Source organism: Phocoena phocoena, chromosome 4 (genome assembly GCF_963924675.1).
Source record: "Phocoena phocoena chromosome 4, mPhoPho1.1, whole genome shotgun sequence".
Lineage (NCBI taxonomy): Eukaryota > Metazoa > Chordata > Mammalia > Artiodactyla > Phocoenidae > Phocoena > Phocoena phocoena.
In genome coordinates, this window is record NC_089222.1 from 50,462,006 (window position 1) to 50,476,494 (window position 14,489).

The 14,489-nt window shown below is 39.0% G+C and overlaps 1 protein-coding gene across 2 annotated transcripts in view; it reads right to left on the reverse strand.

The window, feature by feature from the left end:
- Positions 1-1,171: 1,171 nt before the first annotated feature.
- Positions 1,172-14,489, reverse strand: part of SLC2A2 (solute carrier family 2 member 2) — a 29,629-nt gene continuing 16,311 nt past the window's right edge. The window contains exons 4-11 of one of the 2 annotated variants that reach the window (XM_065876990.1): positions 13,923-14,047; positions 11,190-11,305; positions 9,901-10,063; positions 9,274-9,461; positions 6,722-6,826; positions 2,569-2,670; positions 1,696-1,899; positions 1,172-1,608 (exon numbers count right to left, since the gene is read on the reverse strand). In XM_065876990.1, coding sequence (XP_065733062.1) covers positions 1,408-1,608; positions 1,696-1,899; positions 2,569-2,670; positions 6,722-6,826; positions 9,274-9,461; positions 9,901-10,063; positions 11,190-11,305; positions 13,923-14,047 — 1,204 coding nt within the window. In that variant the 3' untranslated portion in view covers positions 1,172-1,407. The remainder of the gene's footprint in view (positions 1,609-1,695; positions 1,900-2,568; positions 2,671-6,721; positions 6,827-9,273; positions 9,462-9,900; positions 10,064-11,189; positions 11,306-13,922; positions 14,048-14,489) is intronic. The other variant, XM_065876991.1, reaches the window with a different exon arrangement.

The following is a 14,489-nucleotide window of genomic DNA, read 5'->3' on the forward strand; positions in this document are numbered from 1 at the left end:
AAAACAGCCTGGGGATACTTTAGCTCCCTGCTAAGCCTTTGGTATCCATCAGAACTGTATTTCCATAGTTGCAAAATTGACTGTAAGTGAAAGTCTGTTCAATTATCTGTGTATTTCCAATTTGTCCACATAAAAGCACTTGTAACAGTGCCTGGCACATAGGTAGTGTACCTATGGCACAATGTACAATGGTAGCAATTGCAAGAGAACAGCTTAGATAGCATCCATATCCTGCTAAGGCAAAAAAGGAAACGTCAGATGGGATGATTGCTTTGTGTTAGGCAACTCAAGTCTTTTCAAGAAAATTAAAAAAGGATATTGATCAAGTCTGAAATTAAACATTCATGAATTTTCAGGAGGCTGCCCTCAGGATCTTCCAACCTTACCTTTTCAACTCTATTTTAAAACGTAAGAATTCAGAAAATATTTTTTAACAAACAGAGCAATCTTTTACTTCCAATTTCCTACGTTAGACTGTTGTATCTTATTTGGGGTTTGAGGAGATATACAAAGTGTTTGATTTATCACTGTTTGAGTATATTTTATAACACAACTCAGAAAACCAAGCTGTGCTCAGTTAAAACGCAAAACAAACTATAGCTCAAAGGATTGAACCAGCAAGGAATTAACATGGGTTTATAATAACTGTTAATATTAACTGATAACCCATGCTAAATGATCAGGTAAAACCTTTTAGTGTTTAATCTTACAAAAACCATTTGGTCATCAAAGTAACAAAAAAAAATTTTTTTTCCCCAAATACTGAAAGATTTTGGTAAGCCTACCCAAAATAAAAGTTTTTCTTTATAACCATATTTTAATGTGCTTAATAAACTATTCCACATGAAAAATAACAAAAAAACTTTTAAAGCACAACACAAATTCTAATGCACAAGAAAAAAGCTGAGGGGAAAAATTGGAAAAGTTATCAATTTTAACATGGACCTTACTGCCAGTAGTCATATCTCCCTTAGTATTGATATGAGGTCTGCAGGTAGGAAAATTCCAACTTGATCGTATTTAAATATGTAAATATTGGTTGTGTCTTCAGGTTTCTAGTCACGTGCTTAATGAAGCAATAACTCTGAAACTGCTTCAACTTCAGGATACTCTTGTTGTAAAGGACAGCACTAAGAACATTAGAATGTACTTGCCATTTAGTGTACCAAAATGAGCTAGACTTTTTGGTTTACTTAATTATAGAGTCTTACCACCCAAAATAGATTCTCGAAGTTAAAAAAATACTTTCTTTGTAATATTTGATGACATTTCTGATCAAAGCCTATAACATCTCTTTAAAAAATAAAACAGTACTTCAAGATGTAGATATAGAATTCTCAAAAAACTTGTCATTTAAAAAACACTGCTTCCTTCCTGTTTCTGTTCCTGTCAAAAAGCAGGTTATCTTTACACAGTCTCTGTAGCTCCAAGGAATTCCATTTCTACAGCAGCTTTTGGTGCTTTGGTTGAAGCACTCTTCTTTCGGAACTCTGCTGCGATTTCCTCAAAGGACTTTCCTTTGGTTTCTGGAACTTTGAAAAATGTAAACAGAGTAAAGGCCAGGACTACACCAGCAAAGAGGAAAAACACATAAGGTCCACAGAAGTCCTGCACAGAGAATAAACAGAGTTCCAATTAGCAGCTCTTCAACCTTATCTTCTGTTCAGTAAATTTGTACAGTATCAGGCTGCTTACCGCAATGTACTGGAAACACAGAGCTATAATGAAATTGCAGGTCCAGTTGCTGAAAGCAGCCATTGCTAAAGCAGCAGGGCGTGGTCCTTGACTAAAAAACTCAGCCACCATGAACCAGGGGATGGGGCCTGGTCCAATTTCAAAAAAACTGACAAAGAGGAAGATGGCTGTCATGCTCACGTAACTCATCCAAGCCAATTTATTCTGAGGAGAAAACAAAAAACAAAGCAAAAGTGGAACTGACATTGACTGCTTCTTCCTTTAGCTAGGTAGATTCTCATTGAGTTCAGAGATGACATAGCTCCCTTCTTGATGTGTTTATATTCAATTAAGTATAAGTTATTCTAGTCGTAGACAACTTTATTCTAGTTTTAGTCATCCTTAGATCTTTTGCGCTATAGGAAATCCTCTGGATTAGGATTTTCCATGACTCTCAGTCACTCTTTTCCTGTGAAAGAGGAAAAGCAAGGATCCAGTGACCTTTGCTTCTACTCATACCAAGGTTGCTAGACAGGATGCATGACCTCCTGTAAAGTAGTGGATGCTGGTGCTGGGCTGGAAAGGTCTAGGTACTTGTCCAAGGTCACACAGGCAGCCAAGTGGCAGAGCCAGGATTAGAACCTGGTTGGGCTAATCCCAGAGCTTGTGCTCTACTATTATATACACTGCCTCTCTGGGTAACAAGCACAGTTTACCTGCTGATGTTCTATATTTAAACCCCTAAACTAGTTCTCTTTTTCTTTACACTTCTCCTTTGTATTATATGCTGTTCCTCTTGCTTTATTTCGTAAGTCAATCTCAAACATTTAACCTTGTAGCTCAGAAGTGCTATCATATGGTAATCAAAAATCTCAGTGCAGGCACCAAACTCACCAGTAGCACAAGTCCCACCGACATGAAGATGGCACAAACAAACATCCCACTCATTCCGATTAAAAACAGAGAGCGTCGCCCTGCCTTCTCCACAAGGAATACCTAGGAAAAATTTAAAACATATTGGCTTTATACTTAAATCGTTTTTACTGCCAAAGAGATCATTTTAATTTATACAGCTGGAAAGAGGCCGTTCTGTTATTCCGTTTTACAGATGTGGAACTCAGGAGGGGGGTGACTGTTGCCTGGGGTGGCAAAGCTGTTCTCAGTGAACAGAGGTGATTTACAACTACTGGCTTCCTTTCGTCACATTGATTTGAACAGGCCATTCTAGAGAAAGAACCATAGCATTACCGCCACTGATGTTTATCATTTTGGGTGCAATATTTAGAGACTGGACCTCTTGGACCTCTCCCAATATATTTCCTGTAGACTTAAAATACGAAGGTCCTACATAAAAATGATGTTAATTTCCCTTCTGATAATTATCCTAAGTTATAATTGCAAGGGTTTGAGCACTGCAGACCCCTGAAACAGTACAACTGTTGATGTGTTAACTATTCACATCCGACTTTCTTACTGCAAATAAAGTCAAACTGTGTCCACTCAGGGGCAGCATACAGAGTTTGATGGCCTCACCAAAATAGTCAGGTCCGCATTTTTCTGGTGAGCCTAAATGTACCTGGTGCTGGTAATGAACTATCCACTTGAAAAGGTATGACTTTAAAGCAAAAGGTTAAAGGGCTTTCTTATCCTAATTCAGGAGATTTGGTGTCGATTCCTGTGGGTCTGTGGATCTTTGCACTAATGGTTAAGATTTACAATTAGCCAGGACCAGAGTTTGTTGAATAGACTCTTGCTTGATCCTTGGAATACTGCCGAGGTTGGAGAGTCACACACACAAAAACTACTTGTCATAATTTCTCACTTCAGTGAGTAAATTGGCTAGGCTCATAAATCTATCAGTAAATCAACAGCAATCCAATACCCTTAGTATAGTGAGTTTTGGCTCTGAAAATATCTGAGAAACATTTCTTTTCACCTACAATGAAAGCCCCTTTCATCTCAGAGACATTTCATATTAGAGTTTCAAATCACTTCAGGGTGGTAAGCAAAGAGCCACATTAAAAAAAAAAAATTTTTTTTTTAATTTTCTTTATTTTTTTGGCTCTGTGGGGTCTTAGTTGCAGCATGCGGGATCTTTTGTTGTGGTGCGTGGGCTTCTCTCTTAGTTGTGGTGTGCAGGTTTTCTCTCCCTAGTTGAGGCGTGCGGGTTCCAGAGCGTGTGGGCTCTGTAGTTTGCGGTACGTGGGCTGTCTTGTTGAGGCGCTCGAGCTCAGTAGTCGTGGAGCGTGGGCTCTAGGGCGTGCGGGCTTCAGTAGTTGTGGCTCATGGGCTTAGTTGCCCCCTGGCATGTGGGATCTTACTTCCCTGACCAGGGATCAAACCCGCGTCCCCTGCATTGGAAGGTGGCTTCTTTACCACTGGGCCACCAGGGAAGCAAGGAGCCCACGTTTAATTGTTGAGAAGAAAGTGGGAAAAACAAACCTTTCTCAAGTTCATAAAATTTCTCTCTATATTTTGACTCTTTAATTATGACTTTTAAATCTGATTTGATGACACCATGTCAAGCTGCCAAGAAAACTGGAGGATTTCTTCAGGAATAAGGGCTTTTACTGTGTCTGTTTCTTCTATTTCTGAACAATTATTGCTAATAGGATTATAAACTCTAAAACTACATGCCTTGAAAATTGAGTTGGACTCCCTCCTTGGGGCTAGGTGAGCACTCAGGAAAGGGTGTGATACAGGGTGAGATTTGGTCAGGGGCCAGAGATGTCTACCTGATCTTAATTCTCATTTTCGCTGCAGACACTGTACATCACTCAGATCCTGGATGCTTACTTGGAGCCACTCTTCCTCCTCTGGACCTATGCTGCCTTCCAGTTCCCTTTATATTCTTCCTGTTTTGTTTTCTTACTCAAGATTACAGGCTCCCTTCTACCAGCTCATTAGTTTAAAAGAAAATCTGGAAATGTGGAACATAATTCAGCATCGAGTTGGAAAAGTCTATCTCTTTCTCCAAGTACTCATCCAGAAAAAAAGATTGATTATGTTCCTTCCAAACTGTTGAAACATTAATATGTTATCAGTACATATTACTAATTGCACATCTTTATTTGAAAGGATACACAGAATTCGGTAACCTTGGTTGATTTTGGCGAGATAAACTGGAGGACTGAGAGGCTGTCCTTTATGTACTTCTTTGAACTTTAAAACAACTTTTCAAAAATAAATATAATTAAAAATGTTAACTGTTATCTGTAGTCCTGGAGGGTTAATTAGACAGCTGATTAGAGTTGACTTTTTAAAATTATGTCGGGGGCTTCCCTGGTGGCACAGTGGTTGAGAGTCCGCCTGCCGATGCAGGGGACACGGGTTCGTGCCCCGGTCTGGGAAGATCCCACATGCCGCGGAGCGGCTGGGCCCGTGAGCCATGGCCGCTGAGCCTGTGCGTCCGGAGCCTGTGCTCCGCAGTGGGAGAGGCCACAACAGTGAGAGGCCCGCGTACCGCAAAAAAAAAAAAAAAAAATTATGTCAGTCATGCAAAAACTTTCACAGAATAAAAGGATGAGTTCAAAAAAGGTAGATTCAAAATAATCAAGGCTCTATTTTCAGAACAACTCTTCCCACTCCATGGGGTTGGCTGGTGGGGGGGAGGACAAAAATGGAATTCTGCAGTAGTTTTCTCATTAGATATTCTTAGAGTTTGGGTTACCCTGATCTTGATAACATGATGCTTTACATAGCAAATCCTGTTACACATAAAATGTTTTAATCATAGTCTCTATATGAAAAAAATATGTTGAAGTGGGATTTGCAAAAATATTATCTCAGGAGACAAAAGAATGGGAATATTCCCTTGGATTCCATCCTAGTACCAGGCCTTTATTGGTTTAGAGTGGCCTTTTGGATTGAACAGGCCATGAATGCCTTTAAATGCCTCTAAAGGCATTTCTACAGAAGCACTGGTGTTCCCTTAATATCTGTTCTTCCTTCTCTTTCCAAGGTCCAGTTCTGTTTAATGTGGCCTGGACAAACCTGCCTTTTGATCTAGGTAGCCAGGTTGTAATTTATTGACTACTCTAGGTAATAGTTAAAAGTCCATGTGCAGAGAATGAAAAACAAGTGACTAAAGTATATTGAGTATATAGCACTGTGACCAAAATTAAAAAGCACAAGCTTTTTTAACATCTGCATTCAAAGATAAACTCAATTATCCTCATTTTAAAGTGAGTTACGTTAGTTGGGAAGTTTGGGGGGTTTTGCTGTTGTTTTTTGTTTACTTTAATTCTTAGATTGTTATATTAAATATTATTACTGTCAATATACTGAATCATTCCTTAGATAAGGTATTTGATCTTAAGAAGAGTATATGACCTCCTCCCTTGCTGAGAAAAATTTTCAAAAGTGTATAATAAAATTTGACAGTTGAAAAAGTTACATTTCAAAAATAGCAATAACATTTCAAGTTATAAACCGCTTCTATTCCATCCTCTCATAATATCACAGTCACATACATCACCAGAAGCCATGGCCTTGTGAACTACCTGGAAGTTCTGCCCAATGACCTAACATCATAAGAATTTACTGAATCAGTTTAATTTTGCTAGAGGCTTAGCTATCTAATTGAGAGGACCATGTTTATTTTAAAAATGTTTTTTCTGAGATATCAGGATAAAAATTTTCAACCATGGAAGGAGAGGATCTAGGATCCAATGCTGATAGAAATGACAAGCTGTTTGCTAATATCAAGGGGCTTAAGTACAGAGCAAAGGAGAAAGAGCCCAGGTATTTACACAAAAATACCAAGTGTCTGTGCCCCCAAGTGAGTTACTAATTCACAAATGAGTGACAAATGACATCTTCAGCAGATAAGGAGAACCAGTGATCCACCTGTTCAGTTATGCCTAATCTCAATACAGTGGTTGGTTATTCACATATAGGACTCTTCCTGTGACCCACTTGGTTCTATCTACATACCCACTACACGTGGACAATAAGTCATGGGTCACTTTTATATTACAAGGTTATTTTACTCCCATTTCTGGACTGAGGAGCAAGCAGAATATTTATATAGAGTTATTTTACTTACGGAGAGAGCAGTGAAAACTGTGTTGACAGCACCAACTCCAATAGTTGCATAAACAGGTTGGCTGATTCCAGCTGTCTGAAAAATGCTGGTTGAGTAGTAAAATATCTGCAAAATAATAATAGTTTAGCCTTAATCAAGAAGCCTAGCACTCATGGCTTTAAAGCAAGAATTATTTTAGTTTTTTTATTTTTAGGTGTTTCAATGGAACCAGGGTCCCTAATACTCCCAAAAGGTTTTATCCACCCTCTTCCTCCAGGGAAGGAGAAACCACAATCTTCCTTCAGTGTGTAAAGCTTCCAGTCACTTAAAAGTTCTCCTTCTATTTAGCTGAAAACTGTACATCTGCACTTTATTTTTTTGTTAAAGTATAAAATACATGCAAAAAAGTACACATATCATTTAAGTGTACAGCTCAATTAATTTTCACAAACTAAACACACCTGTATAGTCTAGATCAAAAACAAATCATTTCCTGCCCTCCAGAAGCCCCCGCCGAATGTCACCCTTTTCTCAAAGGAAACTCTTTCAACTTCTATCCTTATAGATAAATTTTGCCTAGTCTTGTACATGATATAAATGGAACCGCATATTTTGTGTGTATTTTGTATCTGGCATCAACATTACTTTTATAGAATTATCCATATTGTTGTATTTTCAGGCTGTTCATTATCATTGCTGTTTAGTGTATAATTGTATTAATATACCACAATTTAGTTACTCATTCTACTATTGATGGGTATTTAGGTAGTTATCATTTAGAGTGGCTATGAATAGTGCTGCTCTGAACATTCTAGTACAAGCCTTTTGGTAAAATATGTATACATTTACACCTAGGAATAGAATTGCTGGGTTGTAGTGTATGCATGTTCTCAGCTTTGATAGATACTGCCAAACAGTTTTCCAAAGAAGTTGTGTCACATACATACTACTATATATAAAACAGATAGCTAATGGAGACCTACTGTATAGCCCAGGGAACTCTACTCAGTACTCTGTAATGGCCTATATGGGAAAAGAATCTAAAAAAAGAGTGGATATATGTATTTGTATAACAGATTGCTGTATACCTGAAACTAACCCAACACTGTAAATCAATTATACCTCAATAAAAATTAAAAAAAAAAAAGTTGTGTCGATTTGTACTCTCACCAGTGTGTATAGAGTTCTGGTTGTCATTGATGTAACCCAAAATTTTCCACCAATCTCAGTGGATGGAGAAATCTGATTCACAACCTCCCTAATAGGCTTTATTATTTGGCTACGTCCTTATGTTTATAATAGTCTTTTACATCATCTTTTTTGTTCTATCATCTTCCATCAGTTCCTTTCCCACATAACATGTCCTGCTGCTGGTGCCTCTTCCTGCAGACATGGCTGACGCAGGAGGACTGTTCAGACTGTGTTCAGTGAGGAGTGGATTACTCACTGCACACCAGCCCACCATTTTAGGCTGCCTGACAGCGCGTGGTTCGACACTTCCTGAGTGCCTCTAAGTCAGGCACAGGGATGGAAGCTAGAGCAGGGAGGTTTAGAGAGATTAAGTGTTGTGCTCTTGGATATACAAGCAGAGCCGAGAGAGAGGATAACAGATTTGGTCTCTGAGCCCCAAAGTTATAAAGAGTTAAGAGATAAAAAATGAGTATCAGGGACCTGTTAAAGGAGGATGGAGACCACAGCAGAGCAGCATTCACTTTGTGGAGTGAGGCTCAGGTCTTCTTTTGCTTCAACTCATGCTTCAACTTTTGCTTTCTTTGCTTCCCCCAAGTCTCTGCCCATTCATCAGTCACCCCCAAAGTGTCTTTGTGAATCTAGGATTGGCTCACTATAAAAGCCCAAACCACATTTTTAACAGCAATGAAAGGGGATCAGTGATTTTCTTTATCTAGTTTCTTAACAAATGCTTAATTTTTTTCTTCTAGTAGCTAATTGTCAGTAGAACAATTTTAGTCTGCATAATATGAGAATTTCAATTCAAAACCTAAATGCTAGCTAGTTTAGTACTCAGAATGTTTTTCAGTCATTTCTTTTCTATTACCCTTACTCACCAATATCATGTCAGTTCACTCTATTGTTTATTTTGTGTGCTATCTCCCCAAATAGAGTGAAAGTTTCTTGGATGGCAGGAAACTTCTTTGCACAAGGCTATCTGGTATACTTCATTTAAATAGACAGAGGGAATCATGGACTCCTTTTGCTTAGGCTATCAGAAATCCTAAATTTGATACTCAACTCTGGAAGCCCCTTGTAATTTAGTCTTCTAGTTATATTTATTCTCCGCTTCCCTCTTTTGTATTCATTATGACTTGCCTTTTAACCTTCATCTTAATAGACATGCAGACCATTGATTATTGACATTTTAAAAAACTGTAAGTTGATTTTAGAAGGCAGATGAGTCAAGACAAAAAATTAACGCTCATTCAATATATTTGTTGTAGTAAGACATGTGATGTCAACATTTTAAAGTATCCTTTAGTTATTTAAACTTAAACCCCTTTCCTCATCTATCTTAATTCACTTTGCTCTTAAGAGTTAGGGGACGTTCTTAAACTTACCCCATTGATTCCAGAAAACTGCTGAGCCATGTGCAGCATCAATGCCACTAGAATAGGCTGTCGGTAGCTGGAATTGGTGAAGAGCTGAACTATGGAGACTCTCTTTTCACTTGATGCTTCTTCCCTTTCTTTTCTCATCTCAGTGATGTCATTGGTGACATCATCACTTCCTCTGAGTCTTTTCAAGCCTGTCCCCCAAAACGATCAGGTTGACACAACTCAGATCAAAACAAAAATAAATTTATTTGTATTATGTTAATGAAAGAGCTACAGTTCTGCATAGCCCTTTCTGTTACTGAATAGCATGGGTGTTGGAAATTCTTTCTTGTTAAATTAAATCCTGCTTTTTTATTTCTCAAAAAGGCAGAACATTTCGCTTCATCTTATGACAAACAAAGCTGTGATCCTCATTATCATGGAAGGATAATGCAGGAAAGGTCTCTTAGAAGTCTCCGTATGTGGATTTTCTGTTTGGGTTTGTGTGAATGTTTACGGTTGCATATAATCACTGACTTCATTTGGAAAGCGCTGGTAGCAATTTCATGAGTATCCATTCATGCACACTCTTTCTCATTAGCTGATAGTTCCAAAACAATAGGAAGAAAGTAAAACCACCCATAGACTTACTTTTCTTTGCTTTGGCTTCCTCATCCAACTTGATGTAAAGGTATCTGGGGCTTTCTGGACAGAAGAAGAGCAGCAAAGATTGGAAAACAGCTGGCACAGCAGACAGACCAAGCAGGATGTGCCACAGCTCATGATTGCCCAGGATAAAGTCGAGGCCAACGATCTGAAAAGTCAGGGAGGAAGCATGTCAACTGCACATCACTCTGGATCTGCCTTCTGAAACAGTTTGTTGAAAAAGCACATTGGCTATTTGATAGTAATCCCTGACAGCTGTGACTCACGTATGCACAAGCATGCACAAGATGAAAACTACTGCTAGTGTGTCTCATCTGAACTGAATTATGGACTCTTTGTTCTACAAAGAATGCACCTAGATTTGTTTTCATTAACTCCTATGGGACATTTAGGATGCGAATCAACCAAACTTTTACGCACACATTCGATATCTAAAACAACAGCAAAAATCATGCATCTTTGGACCTTTGTTAAAAAAATGTCTTCTTAGGGCTTCCCTGGTGGCGCAGTGGTTGAGAGTCCGCCTGCCGATGCAGGGGACACGGGTTCGTGCCCCGGTCCGGGAAGATCCCACATGCCGCGGAGCAGCTGGGCCCGTGAGCCATGGCCGCTGAGCCTGCGCATCCGGAGCCTGTGCTCGGCAATGGGAGAGACCACAACGGTGAGCGGCCCGCGTAACGCAAAAAAAAAAAAAAAAAAATTTCTTCTTAGATTACCCAGAACTTAAATAGAATGGGGTTACATAGATAAAACAATTACTCTGATGAGAACTAGTTTTGTGATCCCTACCGCAAGTAGTTTATCCTCTGGATAGCCATAGGTTTGAGGTTCTAGGACTCCCTCTGAGAACGTAGGACAGAAGGAAAGAATAGAGCCAGCTGAACAAGAACTGCTGTTGTAAGCATTTGCATATTAAATTTGAGCAGGTAAGATGCTCAGAACAAAGGAAACCTGGGTAGGCAAAATTTTGAAATTTTTTATTCCTTGAAATCTAAATGGAGTAATTTAATTCTAGAATAGCTCCAGCAGTTCAAGACTTGGCTTACCAGGTCACCTCCAGTGCCAACCCCACCGCAACTCCAAGGGGAAAAGTGAAGAGTGGAGTAGTAGTACTTTAGCTTTGAGCTAAAAAGGCTACGTCTCTATACCACCTCCACTACCACCTGTGGAACTGCCTCTTTCCTCTGTGTCGTTCTACAGTGAGAGTGGACAGTCAGGGAAGGAGAAGTTGGGTAAAGTAGAGGATGGGTGAGGTAGGGGATGGGAGTTTTTACCTGACTAATAAGAATGCCTGTGACAATGGCCAGCTGATGAAGGGCGCCAATAGCGCCCCTGAGCGTGGTTGGAGCAATTTCACCAATGTACATTGGAACCAAGCCTGAAATTAACCCTGAATGAAACATGAACATAAACGTTAAAGTGTAGCCAGGACTATCTCAATAACAATAATTCTGTTTAAGTACAGTCAATATTCTGCTGAAACTCCCTTCCTGAGTTCGTTGGAAGGAAGAGCCCTTGTCCCCAACAATTACACACAGTTTACGCAAAGAATGTTTGTTGATGCGACTCCAGATGAAGTTGTAGTTGGATATACGAATAGAAAGGAATGGTTAGTCATGCATTTGGCAATTATTCATAGCATTGTCTTATTTAGTTTAAAAAAATCCATGTTAATATTGAGTTTGTATCACAATGCCTTAGGTTATCTTCAGAAAAGAGACTGAAGAATGCTTTAACAATATTCTTAAAAACACAATGATATTCTCACTCTAGATTTGTGGGATTAAGACAAATTAGAACTTATCTAGGCCAACTTCTTTACTTGATAAAGGTGAGAAACGACTTAGCCAAGATCACAGTGCAATAGAGTGTTAGTGGAGAACTACAAGCCCTGTCTGAGTATCCACAATGTGGAGGTGCCTCAAGGTCACAGTTGAGTTGGCCAGGCCAAGGGGGAAGGTGGAAGGGGTTGAGGAACTCAGAGGCTCTTCCCCCAATCACTCCAACCAGAGAAAACCTAGCTTCTTTATTCTCTCCAAATAATAGGCTTCAGAAAAGATTTTATTTGCATAAAGACTTCTGGTGCTTAAAGGAATACAGACATTTGAAAAGCTCTAGGCCATTCTGCCTTCTATAGTTTTCCTAGATGCAGATGCAATCAGTCATGTTGGAAATGGTGGAGTATCTAGCCATTTGCTGAGTGCATAAGAAGGTCAGAGACTATCAATGAGCAAGGCTGAATGCGATGTTCGACATTTTCTTAAGAATTTGAAAGTGAGATTTGTCAGAGGCTTCCTCTTAGAGGGACGGCCTGCCTATCAAATGTATGAAAGATGCTTTGAGGAATTGTTTCAATATTTTTTTTCAGTATTTTTTAATCCTTCAAATTGTTCTTAATATCACATGAACATTTGCATGATTGATACAGCATCTGAATTTCTGCTTTTACATGTAACTCTAATGAGTGGTCTGTTGATCTTAAAGAAGAAGGGGAAAAAAACCCATTTGTTTGGTCCTATTCTAGGCTGTACTATTTTTGTGTAATGCCTAACATTATACCCCAAGAACAGAAAACGCAGATAAGCTCACAGGTCTGAAGTCACATGAACCTGAAGTCAAATTGTATTTCCTATAATTTTTAGCAATTTTAATGCTCATAATAGGATCTGACATAATTTTAAAAGGTGGTTGGAGAGTACGAGTTACTTGGCTATGCTAGTGATAGGTTGCTCCATGTTACGTTTACAGCATTTATCTTCAACTTTACCAAAAATATTTTGTCATTTTTTTCTTGCTATATTTTTAAAAACAGAGAGAAAGGATAGAAGAATCATGATTTGGACTTCTTTGATTGTGTTATTATTTGCATTTTACAGAAGAGGAAACTGAGTCTCACATTCAGTTACTAAGGCCAGACAAAGACAGTGCCAGAATCGATTCACGCTGAATCCAAAGCTTTTTCCGCAAGTGGGGTGACTCTTGACCTTGATCAAGCTACCCTTCAGTTATTTTTATTAGCATTGAAAATAACAAAAAGAGACAAGTAATCTTAGACTTTTGTTTCAACTGATCATTGAAGACTCATGGAATTATAGTCTTTACCTCTTTGCAGGTAAAAGTGTTAAAAATATTTTATATACCATTTTGTGCCCTCACCTTTCCTCTCCCACCCCCAATGGATATTATTAGTGGCTGTGATTTGGGACAATGGGTGTCACTGGGATTGAGAAGCAAAAGATTTGACTATTTTAGAGAATGCACGATCCTCCCTTTCTGCTGATAAGTTGCTTCAGGTAGTTTGAAAAGCTGTCTCCAAGAAATAGTGATTCAGCTGTTAGATGGGAAGTTCTTAGGAAGAGCACCCTTCCTCCCTTCTGAACTCCTCTACCAACTGATTCTGCCTGATTCCCTCTCCCTATATGGTCAGCACCACTTTAACCCTTCAACCAGCTACATGTGGAAGCATTTAGGGCTAGGGAATGTGGTCTGAGAGATGGGCCAGAATGTCAGGGTCTTTCCAGATAGGAGAGACAGAGACACCAGTGGCCAGGTAGGCCATAAGGGTAGAGTTAGGGGTCTGGGCATAGCAGTCTTCCGCTGTCTACTGAACAACGGGAGTAATGATAACAGCTAGCACATTGGCAGCTTGCTGTAGTCGCATTCTATGCTGAACACTTATTCTCACAAGCATCTCCAGGAGGTAGATACTGTTATCCTTCTCACTTACTGGATAAGGAAACAAAGTTAAATAATTTGTCTTAGATCGTACGACTAGAAATGTTGTCATCGCTGTGGATAAGAACATACCCTTACAACTCCACTTACTGGTCCCAAACCTCCCTGACTCAGGACTGCAACTTTATGCTACCGCCTTTCCCTTTCATGATGTCACTCGAGGCTCAAAAAAATTCTCTACATGTAACCACATCTGCCTTCAGAATAATTTTCAGATGTGTGTATGTGTTTGTGTGGGAGTGTGCGTGTGCCTGTGTGTGTGCATGACTTACCACAGTAGAGTCCTGATATGCCTCTTCCGGAAATTATAAGAATGTGAGATGGTCCCAGTTTCGAAAACCCCATCAAGAGAGCTCCAGCTAATGAGAGAATGTTTGCTACCAACATGGCTTTGATTCTGAAAATTTGAAAAGCAAGAATTATAAATTTAGCATCAAGACTTGATAAAATTATTTGCTTTCAGAGCATGCTGAGATTTTTACCTAAGACTGAATATTTTAATGTTGCTGATAGAGCTAGTTGGGGAATCTTAAACCATGATTGCTACTTTGATCTGTCTGTGGGTTACAGCATTAACAATACGTAATATATGTATAATGGGAGAATTAGGGTTGCAGGTACCTGATCTCCACATTTTGATAGAGATGATTCAATTGTGATGATGACTGGTTTGCTTTAAGATAACACTTCTGACACCTTTTCAAATAGTTAACAATTAAGTTTTCTAGAAGTTGATTGTTTTAAAGAATAATTGCCTGGTGATAGCTAAATTTAATTCTGGAGTTGTAACCTATGACACCCCTTTTCTTTTCTTTTAATGGTACAAGTTTTTAGTTGAT